The 22816-nt window shown below is 37.1% G+C and overlaps 2 protein-coding genes across 2 annotated transcripts; both read left to right on the top strand.

The window, feature by feature from the left end:
- Positions 1-7386: 7386 nt before the first annotated feature.
- Positions 7387-11987, top strand: LOC136749370 (transcription factor Spi-B). The gene is made up of 6 exons (XM_066703607.1): positions 7387-7524; positions 7797-7830; positions 8354-8510; positions 9422-9543; positions 10452-10602; positions 11173-11987. The coding sequence occupies exons 2-6, from the start codon at positions 7810-7812 to the stop codon at positions 11487-11489; spliced, it is 768 nt and encodes a 255-aa protein (XP_066559704.1). The 5' UTR covers positions 7387-7524; positions 7797-7809; the 3' UTR covers positions 11490-11987.
- Positions 11988-15074: 3087 nt separating this feature from the next.
- On the top strand, positions 15075-17572 carry LOC136750543 (adenosine receptor A3). Its single transcript, XM_066705688.1, has 2 exons — positions 15075-15818; positions 16600-17572. The coding sequence occupies exons 1-2, from the start codon at positions 15487-15489 to the stop codon at positions 17252-17254; spliced, it is 987 nt and encodes a 328-aa protein (XP_066561785.1). The 5' UTR covers positions 15075-15486; the 3' UTR covers positions 17255-17572.
- The last annotated feature ends 5244 nt before the right edge of the window (positions 17573-22816 follow it).

Genomic DNA, 22816 nt, shown 5'->3' with positions numbered 1-22816 from the left:
ATGTGAGTATAAATGTAAAATGAATATGTGTGTGTAAATATAGATAGACAGACAGAAAGACAGATAGATAGCATATATTTACCATTAACTAACACTTACATATTCATAGAACTCAGTTCTTTAAGGATGCTTAATTGTGATTAATGGCATTCTTCCATCTGATCCCCAAAGCATCTATTCACTTTTACTTTACGCATTATAGGATGTTGGTTGTAAGAAGTCAATTAACACATCTATTCATTTCCTCTAGATCCCTTATTTATGATGCTCAGAATCCAGTATTACCAAATGCTCTGTATAAACCACCCATGTGGAAAAGATCAATCTAATAAGAATCATGTATGGCAGAAGTAGATTGTTTATACAAAAATCAAATATGTATATGTCTTTGTGTTTATGACAAACACAATTGAATACATGATTGTGGTGCATTTCTTACAGCGGATTTCAATGACATATATGAGACAAAATATATCACTTATACAAGTCATGTATAAATACTATATGAAAAGGGTATGTAACCTATACAAAATACATTTTTTCCTAATAGATTTCATATTGTTTTTATAAGCAAACATTTAAAAATCTATCACAATTACTATAAGAAACATGTAATATTTGAATATAAATTATCAAATTCAGGTATGAGTATAGTATATCAATTATATATAAATTATATGAAATTTGTAGATATGTTGTATATATATATTGTATATATATTATATTTTCAGGTATGAGTTTCCAGTTAGAAAACACATGCATTTTATGAAAACGTTGCAAGACTGTTTGTTTATCCCTATATACATGCTGCATGTCACAATGTAAGAATCAAATAAAACCATAACCTGTCTAAGGAAGATAATGAACAGTCAGACAACCTGTTAAGTATAATATTTTTTACCAGATGACAACCTGATAATCATGTCAAAGTCACCCACATAGTGTCTACACAGTGCATAGCAATGCATTGCAAAATAAAAACATTATAGAAAGTTAATATAAATGATTAATGTACACTACCGGTTAAGTTTTAGAACTTCTCAATTTTTCCAGTTTTTATTAAAATGTATGCAGTTTAATGTCTCAATGTATTCTTTCTACAATGGAAATCAAATGTTGTTCATAAAGTTTTTCCCAACACTGTTGCAGAAGTTCCCACAAATGTGTTGCACTTGTAGGTTGCCTTTTCTTTCACCCTTCTGTCCAGTTCATCCCATGTTTTGGGTCATCATTGGGTCTTGCTGTAGGATGAACCCTGACCAACTAGGCGTATGCCAGAGGGTATTGCATGGCGCTGCAAAATGCTGTGGTAGCCGTTTTGGTTCAGGGTGCCACTCATGCTGTGCAAGTTGCCGACTCTGGATCCAGCAAAAGAGCCCCAGATCATCACCTCCTCCATGTTTGACAGTTGGTGTCACACACTGAGGAACAATCCTTTCGCCTACTCAGCGTTTCAAATTTTGATTCATCGGCCCATAAGACCTTCTTCCAGTCTTCAGTAGTCCACTGGTGGAGCTTCATGACCCAGGCAAGCCCCTTTTTCTTATTTTGCCATCTTAGTAATGGCTTTCTTACTGCCACTCGACCTGTCAAACCTGCAGCTCAAAGTCTTCTCTTCATAGTTGAAACTGAGACTTGCTTACTTCAACCAATGTTAAGCTGTGCTTGAAGCTGTTGTCCTGTGAGCTGCCTCTCATGCAAGCTGTTGACTCTCAGAAACTTGTCTTCTGATTCTACTGTGGCTTTGGGTCTGCCGGACCTCTTCCTGTCAGAGTTTCCTCCAGTTTCCATGTGACTTTTGATAGTGTAGTACTTACAAACTGTGCTTAAATTTCAATAAAAACTGGAAAAATGGGGGTGTTCTAAAACTTTTGACCAGTAGTGTATGTTTTTTACTCAAAAAGGTCCATTGAGCCTACATCATGCTCCTTACTCTTGGCATTGGCACACAGCTCAGAGACTGTTCCATTGATTGCTGAGCCGATGTTCACTGGAAGGGTATGCGGTCCCTTTGGAGTGTAGCTCCTATGATATAAAAGAGGAAAAGGAAAATAAGTCAACCCCGTCAATAAAGAATGAAAGTGAGTCAATGTAAAAAGGCCTGTGTTCCCATTTGCACATTTTTTGCATAAAGATTTCATACTTACTGTAAATGGCATCCAGCTTTGCTTTCTCTAGCAGCTGCTGCTGTGTTCCACTCCCTTTGGACATCCCACAGAGGTGCTCATCAGAAAGACATCCACGGGACAGATTGCTGTGATAAATGTCCGTACAGAGGATGAGGCAGAGTTGGAGTTTACAGCACAGGCCAGCTTGTCAACAAACACCCCTGCCCCTGGACAAATCCATTTAAAAAATTGAAACAACTATTCTTAAATAAATAATTTGCATAAATTACAAGACATAGAAAAAAAAACATTATTTGAATATCTGACAATAGATAAATGTTCCTTGAGTGACCATTACCTGATCACACACCTGCAACATTCATGGTTAAGGCCCAGTCTGGTTTAGTTTTATATTAAACTATTAAAGAACTGTAATAACTAATATTTTATGATATAGCATTGCATACAAGAATATCTCCAGATATTATACATTTTGCATGACTGTAGTTCTTTTTAGGAATGTATACACACCTGAATCACCCCCTTCATTATGGCATGAGGAACAGACTGAATTGAGGTGAGCATTTTGATTTGTGCTTTGGTGTTTGGTGTCTGTAGTTGTAATCAATACATGTTTATGTTTGAATTTCGTTTCGTTTACAGTGATCAATACAGAACATCACATTTATGTAGTTATTGGGGGGATTCATGGAGCATCTTATTACAGGAGCGAATGGTACACAGACAGCTCCGCCAGCTCTCGCATAAAGCAACACAGAAGACAAACACAACGAAACTAAATAACACAAAAACAAAGCACAAAGACCCCTGCTCATAGAGATGCTCACTTACCTCAATATCCCTTCCTTTCCTAGTGGCATGCACCACATTTGGAGGGTGTTTCGCAGTGATTATTATTCCTTCACTGACATGCAATAAACAAACACAAGCATTAATCCAGTGCTAACTAAATAGCTTTGTGAACTCGTCGGAGTACCTTTGTATTGGTCACTTACCTTGTCTTCCCGCTTCTGGTGGTGACCATTGACTGCAGAGTGTAACGTGTCTGTATCTACATCACATGAAACGAACCAGTGTTTGAAATATATATGTCACCTTACATGAGTTTTATTCAATACATGCAACATTTCTGTTTGGCTAAGGCTTGCTTACCCATATAACTCAGATATTACAAGAATCCACTATGAATCATATATGTGAATTTGCTGCCTTATGTATTATTTACAAGTTTCAATTAGAACATACAGTATAACAATCTTGTTAGAATTGAATATATCTTTTTCATATGGGATGCAATCACAATTAAAATAATAGTTCCTGAGGAACAAGATAAATCTTTGCACAAAACTGATGTGAAACTTTGCAAGGTTCACCAGTATGTTGGATTAAATGAGCCTCTGTTCCCATAAAGCAGGATGTGAAAAGTCACCACACAGCTGGATTTTATCTTTTGTTTGTATGAAACGTATCTTATTAAACAAGTCCTCCCGTTAATTTATTTCGGAGGTCAATACACCACAGTGAAATCCCCTCATGAGATAGCCAGCATTGCAGAAGTGCTTCTTAACACCTGTTTGATTCAGGTGACTGTCTGAAAGTGAGATTGGGACCATGAAATAATCCTCCTGGTAATGCAGCAAGGATTTTCAGCAGTTTGTCCAGAGCTATGACATCAGAATGATAAGAGAGAAATAGAAATAAAATTTAAAAAAGGTCAGATCTCAAACTGATAACGTATTAAAGCTGGATACGTTTTCCACAAGAACAGATTAATAAATATATACAAATAAAATGAAAATATATGTATTATAGGTGTGCATATGTATCTGTAGCTGCAGACAAAATATCAGCATCCTTCACAATTCATTTAATGCAATAAGTGTTTTTTTAATACACTGAACCCTGAGTCTCTTACCTGACCAACAAGGAATATATTCTGCAGTGTATTAAACTGGGTTGTGATAACTCTAATACTCAGGTCTGCAGCTCCATGGATATCTAGTCCAGTCACGTTGCAATGTATTTACTTGTGCAATGAATAGGGATATGACTATGTTATATGTCTAAAGAAAGTAGCAAATACTTGTAGGAAGACTTCTTGTACCCTAGTTTTATCTGTAAACTATAATATGATCGTTAATGTACCCTGGAGACATCCGTTAGAATTTCCTTTTCATGCCAAACTGTGTTGTGGATAAAGACTAGCTTTTAATTTACTTATCTATAACCCCAAAGCAATTATGGTGGCTGGTTTCTACCATCATTTATCTGTTTTTCTAGGCGCAGTCTTTGTTCAATAGTGTTCATTTTCAATATATAGTAGAAGTAGACATGTATTTGTTACATATTAATCATATGTTTAATATTCCATAATTCATATGTTTATTTTAAATGTAGGAGATAAATGGGAAAAATGTACCTCACCATGTGTGTTTGAACATGTAAAATAAACATATGGTCTTACATGGTTTCAGCTACAGCTGTATTGTATAGTACCAGACATCATTCCAGCACACAGCTGTCAATTACAAATTGGATCGCTATACAGTTTACAGGGAAACACTACTGATACAGTTTGAATGACACACAACAGTGATTTATCACCAACCTCAACAAAATATTTGATCACTCTTTTAATCCCCTATCTGTTTTGCTTCCTTCATTTGCATACACTGAGGTAAATTCCAGAGAAATCAATGCCTTCCAATCCACTCAATCTGAAACTCCCAGGTTTGCATACACAATAATAATAAAAATATGATAGACATGGGAATTTACATGTTGATTTCGAGAGATTTGGGGAAAGTTGATTATAGACTTTAAGCATATTACTGCTAAGCAAGACAACAGTGCTATCATGCTGGTGCTGTCTGCTGACGGTCCATAAAGGTACAATTTGTGACAGTATAAAAAAATGTAGGTGATCTATAAATTATAGGTAATGGATTAAATGTAAGTGATCTACAACATTTCAACTAGAGGCTGTGATTTTGCCTTAGGGGTCTTCCTTGAATTTGGTGGTGTTTATTTTGTCCAGCAATCGATAAGAACAAGTGAGATTTCACTCCCGTTTAGAGGATACTGAATTTTGGAAAGAAGCATCTTCCTTTTGTCTTCGACTCTGCCTTTGGTTTGATGGATGTAAGAAGAACACAGGCCCAAATGTAACTCAGAGGTTTTAAATCCTAGTTCAGAGAGCCTCAGGCTAGGCCATCCCTCAATCATTCATACAGACTTGATAACTTTTCCTTCTGATCAATTAAACAACTGTTTTGCTCCATCCTGGCATTTACACTTTATTTTGCCTTAATACCTATACGGTATACCCACAGATTTTGCTTAATTGATCAAAACCTAAAATCTGTTCCCACTCTTTAGACATTTAAGCTGCTATATAAAAATAACTAGACTGGGGACTCACCTGGACCGGAGCTTAAGACTATTGAGATTGCGCTTGACTTTCTGTGTAAGTAAAGGCTTAATGCAATCAAGAGGATGCAAGTTGTGATGTGCTGAGTAGGTCTGAGTTGATGAGGAAGAGTTGTGGGTGTGTAGAGTTGAAGGCAGAGTGTGCAGTTTTATGTGTGGAGTGATATAACATTTTAGTCGTTTGAAATTCTAAATGTTCAATTGCAGAGACGCCAATTGTCTGCAAATAAGATTCAACCCAAATTCTTTAGGGGAGCCATTTATATGATTTGAATTAATTATAATTGTAATTATTTAATAATAATGTATTCCATAATGGTATTCCATTAATTCTGGTGATATATACCACTCTACTACTAAAAAAGTATTTATTTATTTTTAAAGTGTTTAAAAGTGTTATTTCATTCCATAGAGAGGCATGGGGAGTAGGAAACACTACAATGCAAGAGTAATTTCCCAGCACAAAATTTTGAACTGCAATTTTTACATATACTTTTTTAGACTGCATGACTATTGTTTATATATAATTTTGGTGGTTAACTTTTATTACAATGGAGATACTGATACAAAAATGTGACTCAATAACTAATGCCTCACAAATGAGACTAGACCAAACTAAAACTTTGACCCACCCACAAATCTCAAATTATGATGTACACTATCGCATTTTGATTTATAAATAGTAGAAACTGGATTATAGCAATAAATTAAACCACAACAGGGTACAGATTTGTACTTTGTGATTTCCAGGTAGGTCAAAGAGTGTTTTTTTTTACTAGGTTACCTAATTCCTGTTAGTGTACTGCTTAAAAGACTAGTTTATGAGTGGTACTGCTTTATTCCACCTCTATGTATGTAGATCAATACAAGCAGCATTTTGTAATATATCTAACACAGAACCATGTGCGACATCCTGCTACAGAAAAAGGCTTCTGTTTTTCTATCAGTTGCTTTTGCATCTCATGTAGTAAACAAGCAGAAAAATTCAGACAGTACACTTTTTGCTTGTAATGTTTAAAGCTTAATTTTTACACATATTTTCAGTGTATCTACACCTTTAATGTCACGTCCATACAGCACTGTAGTGTTCAGGTGTATATGTTAAAGATTGAATTAAAATCCAAACTGGGCTTTAGCATTCAAAATGTGAAAGCACTCATTGACTTTGAATCAAAGATTTGTCATTTCTTAATCCTTGTATGGATTAGGTCATATTTAAAGGTGCACAGAGCAAGTCAATTTTATATGAAGTTGAAGTTTTGGAATTGGCAAGTTCATATTATAGGTCTACTGATTTGAACATGCTGTAAACCAAGCCTATTATAAATAAAGTGTTTGCATTGTGCTGCCGTAATGATATAGTCACTTTATGGCTGTGCTAGGACATCATTATTCATCTCAGAATAAATGTGTCAGATTCAAATTTTTCATGTTTGCCCTTGAAATATATATATGAAGAATTTTAATACCATTGTCAGGAAAACTGTTATAGTTACATCCATATTGTAGTGTTGGTATATTGTCTAAGAAGGCCATAGTTTTGAAAAGCAGAATGCTATCATTCTAATAAGGACCTAATAAAAGGACAATGGAGCAGCAATCTTGGAAAATAAAACTTTCCTAATTATCAGTCTCCAGGAACAACTGATAAGGCCCACTGTTAATCTGCTGGTTAGGGCTGTGTGTGGCAGTTTCATTGTGAGAAACTTTGCATAAATACGATAAGAGAGGCTGAAAGATTGGCAAGGACCTGAGGGAATTTTAGGGGAAGGGGGGTCAAAGTATATAAAAGGCAGTCCTATACAAAAGGAACTCAGTGCAGGTGAGCCACAGCCCTCCCTTGGATTGTTATGTCTTTGTTCGGCTCCAGACAGCTAGTGGTTTAATGTTTATGTAAGTGTTCCAGTGGTAATCCAATAGTACTTGCGCTTGCTTCACCTGAACCAGTCTTCTAGGCCTGATCAAGGTATTTGGTTTTCTCTGACTTTGTTTGAATGTTTACCAATAGTTTTCATCTAACAATGTGTCTGTGTATATACAGAATATATGCATGTCCATATATATCTTTGCAGTGTGTATTTGTGTACGTACTAATCGTGTGAAAGTGTAATATATATATCTGTGTAAGTATATGTAATAAATGCATAGATCAATATCAGTTTATCTATGTATCTCTCTATATATACATATATTATTGATGCTTGCAGTATAATGGTTTTTGTTTTCTTCTTTTTGCAGATCAGTATCTAGTATGCTGGCAACACTAGAAACAGTGAGTGTTTCCATTCGTGTATAACTGAGTGATGAAATTGATAACTGGTGTCAAACATTTTCTGAGAGCAAATAATGATTCGTCAGATTATGTTTGTGGTTGGCTTTCTCCTATGACTGTTCAACATCCCTAGATTAAAGATCAAATAAACATCCAGTTTCTTGGGCATGTTTTTATTTTAATATTAAGGACAACTGCATTATTGTTTGGCAGTTGCTCAGTGACAGCTAGTCCCTTTAAAACACAGGAAGGCAGGTGATAACATTTGTTATCTCCTTTCATAAATTAGTGTGTTTAGCCTTTAAGCCACTTACAGTCATTGCAGGTTGACTGCATTGATACTCCTTTTCAAAGGACATGCTATTGTAACCCCCAAGTGGGTAACAAATGCTCTTTTGCATTTGCCCCCAAAGGCTTTTAGACACTAGGATTTGAAAACAAAAAAGCCATCTGTGTCTGGTTTAAGCGGAGTAAGTTTTCCTTTTTCTGATCATAGAATATCCTGTGTGTTGTGTGTTGACAGATCCGTTACCTACAAGATTTTGGTTCCCGAGATTGGGGCTCAACACCTGCCGAGATGGATTTGGACGTTATTGAAGAGTATCTGAACGAGCACTCGTCCGAGGTTGAGCACAGCACAGCCAAACTGTACAAGAATGAGGAAGAAACATGCATCATAGGTAGGGGAATTTCCTCTGTGTTGTGCATTCCAAAACATACACTAACACACACACACACACACACACGCACATTATCAAATCAAACCGTTGTAATTCAGGACACTTCCACAGTAGTTCATATTGCCATGGGACTACTGTCAACATAATACAGGGTGGATCCCTGTATTCTATCATTTTCCTTCTGTGGCACATGGTCATCAGATGTAGCTAGTTTTCAAATTTCAGTGTCTATATTGCATCATATTTAACACACACAGGGAATAAATATACGTTGCTTACATTACCATATCAAATATCAACACAGAGAACCGTTTTTCAAACTTTATATACCCCATAGGGCAACAATTTGGGAAATTCCCATTTCCGACGCACTTACAAATGCAGTGTAATGTATAAACGCTGAATTAAATATTTTTTTCAACCAGGAATTCATAAACTGCAGATCTGCCTCTTGTTTTTACCAATGCTAATGCACCACATACTGCAATGACTTCAGATACATTATTTGCAGCAGTGAAGGTCTCATAAAGTTGAAAAAAGCTCTTGGTATTGCCCTTCTTTTATGTTTAAGTTTTTTTTTTTTGGTAAGTTTAAACTTTTTAGCTAAGTGTAGCTTTCTATCAGCAACTAAGCTGGGGCTTGTAAGTGCATTTACAATGGGAAACAGAAGGCATGTCTTTATACAAAGCATTGTAGTGGGTATGAGTCAAGAATCTTCCCAGACACTTCGCTGAAACCGATTCCCTGTCTTTCATCAAGGAATTACTGGGATTGATCAGATATTAATCATGATATTGATCAGATGGGTCAAATGAGGCCTTTTAATGCTTGTTGCTTCTTCTGACTAAATAAGCACACTCTTTCCTCTAAGGACAGAAAGCAGTGATATTTGTTATGTTTTTTTCTACTAGAAAACAATTGTTCTGGACGCTTTCCCTATGAGTGGCACCATTACAGCTCTCTACTGAAGACTGACTCTGAATACTGTGAGCAGCCACAGCAAGTGTGGTTCACTTCCTCCGTGAATGAGTGGGTAAGTCATAAACAGACTGGAGGATAGATACTAGGATTATTATACAATATGTTCAATTTTCTTGGACAAAGACTAAAGCAAAAAGTGATCTGATCTTGTCTAGTGTGTGTCATTCAGTGGGATGGTGATAGCAGCTTCACATACATATATGTGAAGGAAGTATTCAGTGAGATTACCATTGTATCAGTATGTATGCAGTTCCAGATTTCCTTTGTGTGAAGATAACGGGTTAAGACATCTGATCTGAATGTTAATGCATTAAGACACTGCCATGTTCCTATATAGTTATAGGCTAGAAGTCAAAACCATTGTCCACACAATAATCCAGCTTGTGAGCTCAAGTAACATGCAAATGTGTGATAATGAAGAGAGTACAAATAAAATTTTCATTAGCCTGTTTTGCACAGGATTCCTAACACACAGGGAGTACATGCAAAGAGAAGAGTTTCGTCTTTTTACTATACTAGATTATGGCCAAAAAAAGTCATTATCAATTAGCTGGATGTATCTCCTTTTCTGAAAGACACCACTATCTTGGTGACATCAAATACACACTTGCACCACATGTATAGCTGGTAAATATTTCCACACACGCACCACAAAGCAGTGAGCAAGTTTAGCATTGTAATTTCACACTGTCACCTGAAGGTGAATAACCCAGAAATAATTGGATGTATTGTAGAGTAACACTCAATGTGCACAGGCCTTCAAACCATTATTGTGCTGGAGTTTGACAGATGGAGATGTCCTGATGCTCTGAGAGAGTGACACGGAGTGAAAAGAAATAGACAGCTTTCAAGTACCAAATTAAACCAAATGGAGAGCTGATTATTTTTAGTACAGTGTTGAGACTCACTTGAAAACCTCCTGTCTAGTGTGAAACCGCCTAACAAGTTGCTGTGTTTTAGGTTCACTACCAATGTCTCTATGATACCAACCCAAGCAGTGACTCAGACTCGCAGTCCACCAGCTCGGTGTCCTACGACTTTCCCCCTTCGCCAGCCATGGACAGGAAAGTGAAAAAGACCTCAGACGGCTTGCCTCTAACCTCCACCACAGGTAGGGCCTTCTGCTTATGAGGAAATACTCTTCATGATTGTGAAGACACACTGAGACCCCAGTACAAATCAGTAGCTGTAGATTCCAATTTGCTGTTGCCTGCTGGGTAATCAGGCTAGACCAGGGGTTTTCAAACCAGTCCTGGAGTACCCCCTGCCCTGCTGGTCTTAATTACTTAATTTTATGATATATTGCTTTGTTAGGTCAATTAATGATTCAATTAAGCAATTAAGACCTCAGTTGGTACAAAAACCAGTAGGGCAGGGGGTACTCCTGGACTGGTTTGAGAACCCCTGGGCTTGACAATCATTAAACAGTAATCCAGCAGGTTTTATATGTCTCTTTAGATTTTCACCTGCATGAAACCTAGGAAATGTTTTAAATTGATTGATCTAAGTACATAATTAGTTGAGTGGAATGAAAGCCAAAAAATGCTCTGGCCCTTGAGGCCCTGATATTCATGAGACACTGCATTGAGTAATAGCCAAGAACAAACAATGCAATGTGATGCAATACAATAGAGTACTTGGATGTGTTCGACCCACTTGCTGATTTGCTGATGTCGCACAGGGAAAAAGAAAGAACGCCTGTTCCAGTTTCTCTACGAAATGCTCCAGAATCCCGAAATGCGAAACTGCATCTGGTGGGTGCAGTCTGGCAGCGGGACCTTTCAGTTCTCCTCCCAGAACAAAGAGAAGCTGGCAGAAATGTGGGGCAGGAGGAAAGGCAACCGCAAGACCATGACGTACCAGAAGATGGCCCGGGCACTCAGAAACTACTCCCGCACCGGAGAGATCAGTAAGGTGAAGAGAAAACTCACCTACCAGTTCAATGAGGGGATTCTCAAAGGTCTACAGACCAACGTGAAGAGAACCATGGAATCTTAGTGTTGTCTCTGAAGGGGGAAAAAAACTACTGAAAACTAAAAACATAAATACTGAGTATTTACAACACGGTGATTTGCAATGTAAAATGCTTCTGTGTTGAATGCATTTCCAAAGCTTCCTTGTAATTCAATCATTGAATAATTCTGATTAACTTTTGTATGACTATGTATCTTTTTTTTGGTTGTTTGTGTGTTGGTTTTTTAAATGTGGATTTACACATTACACAAAAAAGGAAATATTTTTGTAAATCTGAGGATTATGACATTTTGAAAAACTACTTTATAAGTAGAAATGATATTCTTGTTTGAATGATGACTTTAATGTGTTTGCTATGTAGAAAAGTATTTTTGTTGGTTTTGTATTTATTGAGAATGTTTTGTAATCAGAAAATCAGGTGGTAGTCAAGATTTGTTTCTTTTAGGTGTTTTTCCATTGTTACTTTGTATATTTTGTATTTTGTTTAGTTGTTTTTGTATGAAAATAAAGAAAATACCCTTCTTCTGTTTTTATTTATATTTATTTTAACCTCTTTTATTTATAGTTCAGTTTATTTGATACTTTTTTATTTGATTTGAAATTCCATGCAAAACCTAAGCATTAGTTTCTCACATTGAAAGTCCACCATCCAAAACTAAAATGGCTCTTTAATAATTTAATCACTAATAAGATGTATTTGGTGCTTTTTAGGGACCGGACACCTGCTTGAGTATTTAAATCAGTCAGGTTTGAAAAGCAAGGCACAAGAGTTTGACCTTTTAATTGTAACTGTTCTCATTGTTCGATGCTCATTTTTTGGTCACAATATCTCCACATTGTATCTCTGTATAGATTGGAGTTTTGTGTTGTAAGACAAGCATTATATATCAGTTTGGTAGCAGCCTGCTCTTGTAATAGATTAGATACTGGAATTGAAGCACGGGGTCAAGGTAATTTATCAGCTACTGACTATCAGCCAGCTTTACTGCACAATGTTGTGGTGGCATATGCAAAACAGGCTGCTTCAGACAGACTGCAGATGTAACCGTTCTGTCAATGTTTAGCAGAAGCTGAACATTTTTTGAAAACAATAACGTAGTCTTAGAACCAACTGAATCTAGTTGCATGTAAGTGTACACATATTCACCTATCTCACTTTTTTTGGAGGGGGAGAGGGATGTTTAAACATAGCTTGGTTTTGCATTTGCTTACAAGAAAAACTAACATAACTGAAACACACACACCACATGCTTTTTGAAAGGCACCATTGTGTTACAACAGCATCAGCAAAGTCAGGTAAACATTGTAACTATAACACATTATAACAGTGGTATATAAAATATACTCAAATGGTGTCCATTATTCTGGACTTGGCAATACAACCATGCAGACCTTTGCTAGCTTTTTTCTGTATATATTGTATTGTACATATATCTTTTCTGCATATGCACTAATCATTTCATTTTTTTCTAGAAAACTGCCTGCTATTTTTATTAATACCACAAGAGGGCATAAAAGATAAAGAAGGACTGCAATACATGGTTGAACATAGAAAAGGCCCAGAAGAGAATTGTGAGATGCATTATTTCACTTATTTGTTTCAGTGGAAGGATCCTGAATGCACATCCAGGCAAAATGAGGCTGTATGTTGACCCACAAACAGGCAAGACTAACTCGTATAAAACCTGATTCACGGACCAGGGTGGAGACCACTGACTCCTAAAACAATGAGCTAGTTGGTCTGAATATAATTAAGGGCCGGCGTTTTGCACAATGCCAGTTAATCTTATAATCTGTCAGTCTCAACTCTTAAGTAATAATGGAGACATTCAAGATCAGATTAGACTGAGTTTTGGAAATAAAAACTCTTAATATGACTGTGATCTTTGAATGGTAAATCTAGCCTTTTGTGCATTATTATTACATTGTCTGCAAAACAGTGATATTGATTTCACAACATGCATTGCACTAAACCCTGATGTCATTGTGGTACTTGATTAAAAAAAAAAACTTGGTTCCTCATGCTATAAAGTCCTTATAGCAACAAGCACTTGTTAACATTTGAGTCTGGATTCAAAGCTGTTGTGTCACGTGTTGTAAATAACAAATACATTATGGAGAGAATCTTTTCTCATGAGAAATACAGGTTTCAATGGAAATCACTGGTGAAAGTGACAGATTTAGGTTTTTAAAATAAAAATCATGTTCATTTACTTGTAGCAATTACTTTGAGCGTACTGAATACTAATGTTTTCTCTATTTTCCTTCATTTTCTTTCTCTCTGTATCTAAATCTATCAACCACTATTAAACCTACTACTACAGAAATATATAATCCAGACCCCTGTAAAAAATGGTAAATGATTATTAACAATATACAATTTACAGGGTGCAAGAGAAAGCAATACTGCCTTGTATACGACGTGTTGGGTACGAAAAATGATATAACCCAAACACACGCAAGTGTGAAATATTACACACAGAATGTGAAACTGTAGCTATGAGTATATGGGCAAACATTTTTTAATATACTTATTGGCTAAAATATGCTATTTTATGCTGCATTAAAGATTGTGTTTATCAATCCAGAACATTCCAGTCACAAACAAATATTTTGAATGTTGTTCTGTTACAGTTATGTGCAAATGTCAATCTGTCAGTTTTGTGCACTCATTATTGCAAACGATCTCTTTTCTGTGGGTGGAACTGATGAAACTTGTATACCATTTCACTACCAAGTAACATCTTTATCTCTGTAGAAGGAAATGCATTTGAACATTCATTAGATTTGCAATATGATTATTATCAAATGGGGGCTGTAACATAGTTTCCTTGCATTCAGCACTGATCAAATTGAAGTTATGTTGTGTGTTCAAAGGAAAACATGGATTGCAGATTAAATTTCTCATTTCAAATTGATGCTAGCTATATTATTACAACCCTACTCTTAATGAAGTGCAATTTGAACTTTATGGTTCTTTATATATAGGCGGTTATAACAGTTCCTGGTTTCTTACATTAAAGTACACAAGCCATGTCCAAACCTTTAGATATGTAATTACTTCTAGTGTTGCTTATGTGGTAAAAAATTTGGTGTAATTGAAATTAATAAGATACTGATACACACATGTATAATCTTGAAGCACCTGGCATTATTATAGGAGTAGATTTCTGATAATTTCTGAAATTAAGAAGACAGGTCAAATGTCAAAAAACAAAACAAAAATCAACACAATGTTATTAACTATAAATCCTTGTATAAAGTTTGCATCTGTCATTAATACTAGTATCATGCATGAACAATAAAGAGTCTAAAAAGAATCACTTTTGATTTTTCTGTTCATGTATCTATGTGCATCTATCCCCAATTGTCACAGTAAAGAATCTGAGGTTGCAATCCTTCTCTTTTAATTTAATTTAACTGCTAACAATATATATCAAAGGCAGACAAGTGAGTGCCTTTCCAATAATTGACAAAAACTGACATCCTCTTCCTTCTGAGCACTAATCATTGTTGCATAAGCTCCACCTCTAAGCTTGCGCTGCAATTATTTGTATTTCTTCATGCTGACAAGGAACCAGAAAACAGTATAGGCTCTACAGTGCCAAAACCACAGCTGAACATCACAGCCTCTTGCTGAGGAAATAATTCTGGTTGTTGGTGAAACTTGAGCCAATCTTTAAAACGCATCAGCCTTGCTTTGAAGGTAGTAGGAATTGGACCCTTTCTTGATGAATGTGTTTAATATCAAGGAGATCTCTGAGTTAAAGCAATGTCAAGGTCAGTGGTGTGCTCAAAGGCTGGTCCAAAGACACGTCCCCAGAAGCACTGAGTTTATATGGACAAGCCTACCTCAGAAATCCTGAAGAATTCTTTTGAGAACATTCAAGTGGAGTTGGGGGACAAGTTAAGAAAAGCTCAAGTTGATACCTAAAGAGATTGACACATTTCCTTTGGCTGACTAGGTAAAGTCTACCGTGAGGTGGACTTGCGTAACAGAAATTTGGAAATTTGGCTGATAATGGAAAACTATGGCAATCTAATCTACACAATTTTTGAAGTGCTGATCGCGTTGTCCTGCTGCCTGGGGAACTCCCTGGTCATCTGGGCCATCAAGCTCAAGTACTCCCTCAGGGAACCCACTTTCTGCTTCATCATCTCCTTGGCCGTGGCCGATTTCCTGGTGGGAGCTGTGGCCATTCCCATAGCCATCTTCATCAATGCTGAAAAGGAAACCACCTTCTATGGCTGTCTCTTTATCTGCTGCATTATCATGATTTTAACCCAAACCTCCATCTTCTCCCTCTTGGCCATTGCAATAGATCGCTATCTGCGAGTGAAGATTCCCTTCAGGTGAGGTCCATATCCATTTTTTGTTGTTAGTGGAGATTTAGCTGAGAATGTGTTGGCCGCTATTGAAGTCATTGGTCCATTCTGTGGGTCAGATCACACTTTGAACCCAGATGCTTCCCAGGGGGAGTTTAGTAGTTTTTGTAATTGTCATGGTCACTGATTATTAGAGCTTGCCCTGGTATTAAATTTGCAAATCCATGCCATGCTTAATGGCAAAATTACCAAAATTACCGTGTAAAGTTTAGATTAGGTGAACTTTATATTTACATTTTTAAATGTTTAAAAATAATCGTATCAAAACATTGTGAGATTTGTACAGATTTTCTTTATATATATTCTTTATATAAATATGTAAGGATATTAAAGGAATATTCCACAATTATCATGTGTGGTATGATAATGTCAATGAGACAACCTGCACTGAAGATCTTTTGTGTCTTAATGATTGATTTGCATATTAAAAAAAAACGAAATAGATCAAGAAACATTGTAAATAGTTGGCACTTGATGCATGTTTAAAATATGTGTCACAACCCATTGTGTTGAAAAGTCTATATTATTATTATTATTATTATTATTATTATTATTATTATTATTATTATTAGACCACAGAATCATAAGAATGTAAAAATGATGCAATTTCTCTTTTATGTTTCAAATGGTTAACCTTATTCGGGCCTTTTATAATAATAATAAAAAAAAAAAAATATATATATATATATATATATATATATATATATATATATATATATATTATATTAGTGTGTGTTTGGTTTTGCAGGTACAGAAGCAACACGACACAGAAGCACTCGTGGATAGCTGTCGGAGTTTGCTGGCTGATCTCATGCATTCTGGGTCTGATTCCTATGTTTGGGTGGCACAAGAAAGATATGAATGAAACCTCGAGCATTAAATGCCGCTTCACCTCAGTGATATCCATGTCCTACATGGTGTATTTCAACTTCTTTGGCTTCATCCTGATCCCACTGCTTATCATGGTGGTTTTGTACGTGAAAATATTTTACCTTATCAAAAAACACCTCAAACATAACTCTGCCAACTCCACAGAATGCAACACTTATTATGTGAAGGAACGTAAGCTTGCCCAGTCTTTAGCCTTGGTACTTTTTTTGTTTGCCGTATGTTGGCTTCCTTTGCACATAATGAACATAATTGATCATATCGGCAAGGTGAAAATATATAAGGCTGCCATTCATACTGGCATCCTTCTCACTCACCTCAACTCAGTGCTTAACCCAGTTGTGTACCCATTCAGGATCCACAAAATCCAGAAAGCTTACCTGCATCTTTGGAGAACGTATGTCCTCTGTCAGGATGATGAGACTGCTTCCTCTACCCAATCAGCTGAGTTTGTTGGCAGCACTTATCCCAATAGCATGGTCAGATTTGACAAGATTACAAATATCAACTCGTAACAGGCCCTACTGCAGAAAAACTCTGTGATTTATTTCTGAAGTAAGTCACACAAACAGGATTTTAAAACTGTCTTTAATTGCCTTGAGAAGGGAACCTATTTAAAAATTTAAAAAAACTTCCTCCTAGACTATGGTATCTCCTGTTAGTGACTCAGAAGCATGTGTTTACATTTTAAATGTATAAATTACATTTTTCAAAGTTTCTTCTAAGATATATATTGGACAGATAATGTAGTAGTTGCTGTCATAAATGTAACCAAATAAAGCTATTTGTTTTCCAACATGGGGATTTTGTTTTGTTTCTTTATGTTTTTTTTTTTTTTTATCTCCAATTATTTTTAACCCAATTGGGAATTGACAAGTAATCAAGTTAAACCCCTACTGCTCTACTAGCTCTATGAAAACTGTGCATCTTCAGGAGAGATGAGACCAAACACGCCTCATCCAAAATGCAAGCTGTCAAAACCGCCTGTCTTTTTTTTTTCCACCGCAAGGCCATAAGACCCATAGTCTAGTTATGACACAAAATTGGAGGATGTAATACAGCTGGAACTATCTGAATCTACAGCTGCACAAGAAGCAACAAAGGAGTTACAGGGATTCAGGAAAATTGATTGCCCAGCCAACGTCTACCCACCATGTGCTGGTGGAACAAGGCCAATAGTGCGCCAAGCTAAAGGGACCCCCAGCTAAAGCCAGCCATAACATAGCTGAGATTGATGAGTCCAGGGACCTTTGTATTTCTGTGCTTCAGTCTATTATGAGCAAACAGAAGAGAAGATTTGCAGTTTCATTCTGATTGTGCTGTGAGTGCCCTAGAAGGGGGCTGAAGTTTATAAGTTTCAGATTTACCCACATCCTTTTTCTGCATCTTATTTCACAGTTCCTCAGCAGTACTTCCTGAATCGATCATAAAATAGAAATAAGACAACTTACAGTAGAGCTGAGTTATTTTCTGCTGCAGAATGTGTGATTTGTAAATGAATGTTTATATAGTGGTTATTTTTTTTTTTTGTCTTTTTAACAGTGCCCTGCCAAGCCATTATACCTACCTGCCACGTTACATTGTCGGTTAAAAAACTGAATTCTGCTGAATAGGAGTATCAATAGTGAAATTAAAGAAACCATTAAATGACAGACAGCAAATATACAAAGTGTGATAATGTTTTTGCATGTATATTACTGTATATTCCATTTCATAATTCTGTGAAGCAATTCGTCATGAGGAATCATGATTACTTAAACAGCACATACTGCAGGAAGTAGAGAGATCTAGTGGTTAATATAATGGGTTTAGGTGAGAAGAGGCACCAAGTTCAAGACCTGGCTCTACCACAAAACACCTGTGTGTTACCCTGAGCAAATTACAGAAACATTTCCTGCTTGGATGTGACATTAAATTGAAGGCTCAACTATCATAACATAACTTGAGGATTTGTTGTCAAACTTACAAATGTGGCATCAGGAGCCATACCTCAGTTTTTGGAATACAGCTGTTCTTTTCTTGTAGTTAAAATCAAGGGAAGGCCTCCAAAACAGCTCTCTGTTCACTAGAGAGCCAGAGACACACCAGCAGCAGAGCCAGTAAGTACACTGCACTTTGAGACACAAGCATGCGCTGGAGGAACGAGCGGGGGATTGGACAGTGAAGCAACAGACGCCGGGGACCTGTATTGATGGAAGAGCCGCGGAACCCGACTAACAGTGGACCAGAGACGTGATGTCTCTGAGGCCGTGGGAGAAAGACTGACCTGCCCATTGTGGATATGTACTTTGTTTCCCTGTAGATGGAAAAGAGATTGAGACAATAATAGTTTTAACAACTTAGTGCACTTTATTTTGAACACCACGGAAAGTGGTAAAGGATGGTAGGAGTCTTTTTGGAACCGGGACTGAAATTACAATTGCATTGTTTATTGTTGCTGTCCTCCCTCGCCCTCCTCTGGTGGCTGTCCTGGGATTTACAACCTATAATAGAGAAGGAAAGAGACATCCATATTTGCTTATTTTGCACAGACTGTTTTCCGAATACAACTGACCTGTATCTCTCCTAGAATCCAGGGAATCGGTGCTGAGCCAGTCCGAGCTTCTGCCTGGCCCAAAACAGCTTCCGGCCCTCGAGGTACCGAAGAGAAACTGTGTCCCAGTGCAGGCATCTCACTTATCTGTAGGTGGTTCGTGGGGTGGCTGCTACCTGACAAGACAGAAGTGAATTAACAGCATCCCTGGTTGTGAACTCCTTTCACTGTATTTGAGCGTCTCTGGGAGAGAGACGCCTGTAAATCTGTTGCTGCTTATTGTGAATGTTTACAGTGTGGGAAGATTAGTTTTATATCGATAAATGATGTGTTTTATTGGGTCCTTTTATTATTTCTTTGTTGTTTAGGTTAGGGTATTTTAGTCTTTTATGCACCCTGGATTTTAAAGGCTGGTTTTAGCTTGTGTACTTATTACCTGTTATCTTCCCTGATTGTGTGTAATTGCCATTTGTCTTGCACAGCCTTTGTGTCCTTTGCATGTTACATCAAACCTGCTTAAATAAAATAGTTATTACTTACCTCCTGCTGTTGTGTCTTGCAGTCCGATCGAGCCTCCCCAGGTAGAGAATTCGAAGGGGGTTGCGAGTTCCTCTCTTGCTCAACAATTGAGGTGGTGTAGTTGGTCACGTGTTTCATACTGAGTCCCCTCAGCTGTGACAAAAGTGCTTGGTGTGCTAAATATACAAATAACAAAGCTTTAAAAAGCCTTAGATTTTTGGAAGTGTTGCCACTATTGTTATACACAAAGTAATGTAGTGCTAGGCGTAGCACTACTTGGCTGGCAGGCCAGCACTACACCTCCCAGAAGCTCTGGAAGGATGAATCATGCTATAGAAGCACCTCACCCACAGGATGGCCTTAATTGTCCGGTTCCTGGAAAAATGTGGGAAGTCATCATCCTCTGTTGTGGGATGGAAGATGGCAGAAGATGAGACCTTAATGTATGGGCTGTGTCTATGCTTTGGATTTGTGATTTGGACTATTTGCTGTTTGTCTTGTCTGTCTTTTTGATCAGTTGATGTTTAGAGAGGGATTTGTTTCACAGTGTAGTTAGGATCAGCAAGGAACTAGGGCTTTGTTTTGGGTTTATTTTATTTAACTTGTGCACTGTAATAAAATAAACCTGCACTATGCTCCCTGTTCCTGTCTCTATTTTCCTGCTAATCTCTAAACTTTTAAAAAAAAAATATCAAATTAAGCAAATAGTTCAAAGTTTGTTACAAAATAAAATCAGATTTTTAAAGGAGTCCCAAGCACCAGAAAGAAGAAACCTTGATTTAAAGGGAGTTCAAAAGAGCTAGAGTCTAGAGACCACCCACCAAAAAAACTAAATTATGATCAAAACATTTAAGAAGTTCAGAAATGGAGATAAGAAACTGCTTAATGTTATACCCTTTGTAAGTCTAGCTTTTTTTCACGTGTTCATATCTTCCCCTAGCAGAAATGTACCACAGGCATGAAGACATTCGATTTTCACGCTTGGTTTCTGTATGTAATAATTTGTTTTCATTGTCTGTACTGTGTTGTTGGAGTTTTAATTTTTGGTGTGGTTGTTATTTCCACGTTAGAAACCTCTACTCTGACCCCCGCTGAGTTAGAAATGAAGGAAAACGACTGAACAGCAAACCTAAAACTGTAACCTGTCCCCTCTGGTTGCCACTGTGTTTAAATGGGTGCTAAGCAGACAAAGTACATACTGTATGTATTTGAATTTCACACCATAATACACCGCATGGTTAGGATGTGAAATTATATTAATCAAATTCGAGCTCTAAGCTCTGTTAAAACTAGATTTTAAAAAGAGCAAATCTTCTATGCATGCATCCATTTCAGTCATATTTACAAAAGTGACATGTGGGGTATCAGCTGGGGCTCTTGACTCTGCAGCAGAGGCTGTGTGTTCAATTCCAATGTTTATCTAGATTGCACCAGTAAAAACCCAGCTGTAAGAAAGAGGAATTTATATGTAAAAACAAGGTGATGTATTGTAAATTGCCCTGGATAAGGGTGTCTGCTAAGAACTAAGAACTATAATATTTATATAATCAAGAAATTACCATGTGGTCCTTTATAAAATATCAACTCAAAGTGGTTGTCTGAGTTTGGATTATAATCGCTTTTAATGTATAAGTAATATAGGGGTCTGTTTTGTCTTTTGGAAATGACGGACACTGGATTGCTGGAGATGACAGCGCAGGCTACAGAGCGTTAAGTACCTTGTAATTCTTTAGAAGGGAATAATTAGAAAAGAGAGGTTGAACTTTCTTTATTAAGACTTTGTTGATCTCCTCTGCTGGTTTACCTTGTGGAGAGCGCTCCCTGTCCTGGGGCTAGAGACTTACCTGCTGTGATTGATTTTTTGGTCTTTGTGATGCAGACTGGTGACTGCGGGATAGAAGAAAAGACCTTCATTAATTAAATTGGAAGTCATGCAATTTGAGACTTTCTAATACTTGTTCCTACCTGCAGTTGGTGGGGTCCCAGTTGGCCGACGGGGTTCCAGCTCAGCTGCAGAGAGACGTGTTTCCTCCGAGAGGAAGGGGATTCTTCTGTGTGGTGTCACCCATTGTGAACAGAAGACTGGAACTTTGACGTTGCTTTATGTGTTTTATTGATCTACTTAGTCTTTTCCTTATTTTCTTTTGTTATTCTGAGTAGGTTTTTAGTGTTTTATGTGCCCATTTTTTATTAAAGGCATTTTAATAGGTTTTAGAATTTTAGGGATGCCAACTTCCTAGCGTCTTCATGCCCTGTTCTAGCTATCTATAATAACTTCAAAGTAACCGCTTGCCTTCCATGTGGTGGTGTTCTGGGGTCCTGTCGAGCCGCCCGGGGGAGAATTGACGGGGTGAACGAGGTCCTCTCTAGACCAACAAAAGAGGTGGCCTGAGCGTGTCGCCCCTACGCACCCCATAGGCGGTGACACCCACTCGGCCTTTTTTAAATTATCATTTGTGACCGCAAAACTGGAAGTTGGCAAAGCTATATTTCCCGAGTTCCCTTTTAAATATCGAGCTCTGGAAAAAATTGAGACCACAGAACATCTCTTAATTGTTTCCAGAGCTGTGTGTATTCTCCTTAAATTGACTGCTTTTGCCATTCGCATCTATCACCATAGGCTGATTTTGATGCTGCATGCATTGTATTTTTAGTAGTGAAACAAAATGGCTTTAAAACTTCCTTTTTGAAACCTCATATCAGTGTCCTTAAATTCCCCTTTTTAACTTAAGTCTTTAAAATACTTTTTGTTTTCTGTTGTAAATGCATTGCCTTAATTTGCAGGAATGCGTATTATCTGACTTATCGCGAGTGGCTGAACGTTGGGTTACTGTATTCAGTACTAATAACTTGCGAATTACCGATGCGAAGATTTTCAGTCAGAGGCTTCAAATGCTGGAGACTGCGATGTTCCACTTTTTTTTTTTTTTAAGTAAAAAACCGAATATAGCCAGTTAATTAGTAGAACGCATCATATATCAATGGTAAATACACTTTTGATAGCTTAGGTCTTTTGTGAAATATT

The sequence above is a fragment of the Amia ocellicauda genome, chromosome 5 (genome assembly GCF_036373705.1).
Source record: "Amia ocellicauda isolate fAmiCal2 chromosome 5, fAmiCal2.hap1, whole genome shotgun sequence".
Lineage (NCBI taxonomy): Eukaryota > Metazoa > Chordata > Actinopteri > Amiiformes > Amiidae > Amia > Amia ocellicauda.
The sequence above is the reverse complement of the archived record's forward strand: the minus strand, read 5'-3'. Positions and strand labels throughout refer to the sequence as shown.

Coding starts and splice junctions, on each gene's coding strand:
- LOC136749370 (XM_066703607.1), top strand. CDS start 7,810: ATGCTGGCAACACTAGAAACA. Junction 8,511..9,421: donor GGAAGAAACATGCATCATAG/GTAGGGGAATTT, acceptor TTTTTCTACTAG/AAAACAATTGTTCTGGACGC. Junction 9,544..10,451: donor CTTCCTCCGTGAATGAGTGG/GTAAGTCATAAA, acceptor GCTGTGTTTTAG/GTTCACTACCAATGTCTCTA.
- LOC136750543 (XM_066705688.1), top strand. CDS start 15,487: ATGGAAAACTATGGCAATCTAATCTACACAATTTTTGAAGTGCTGATC. Junction 15,819..16,599: donor CGAGTGAAGATTCCCTTCAG/GTGAGGTCCATA, acceptor TTGGTTTTGCAG/GTACAGAAGCAACACGACAC.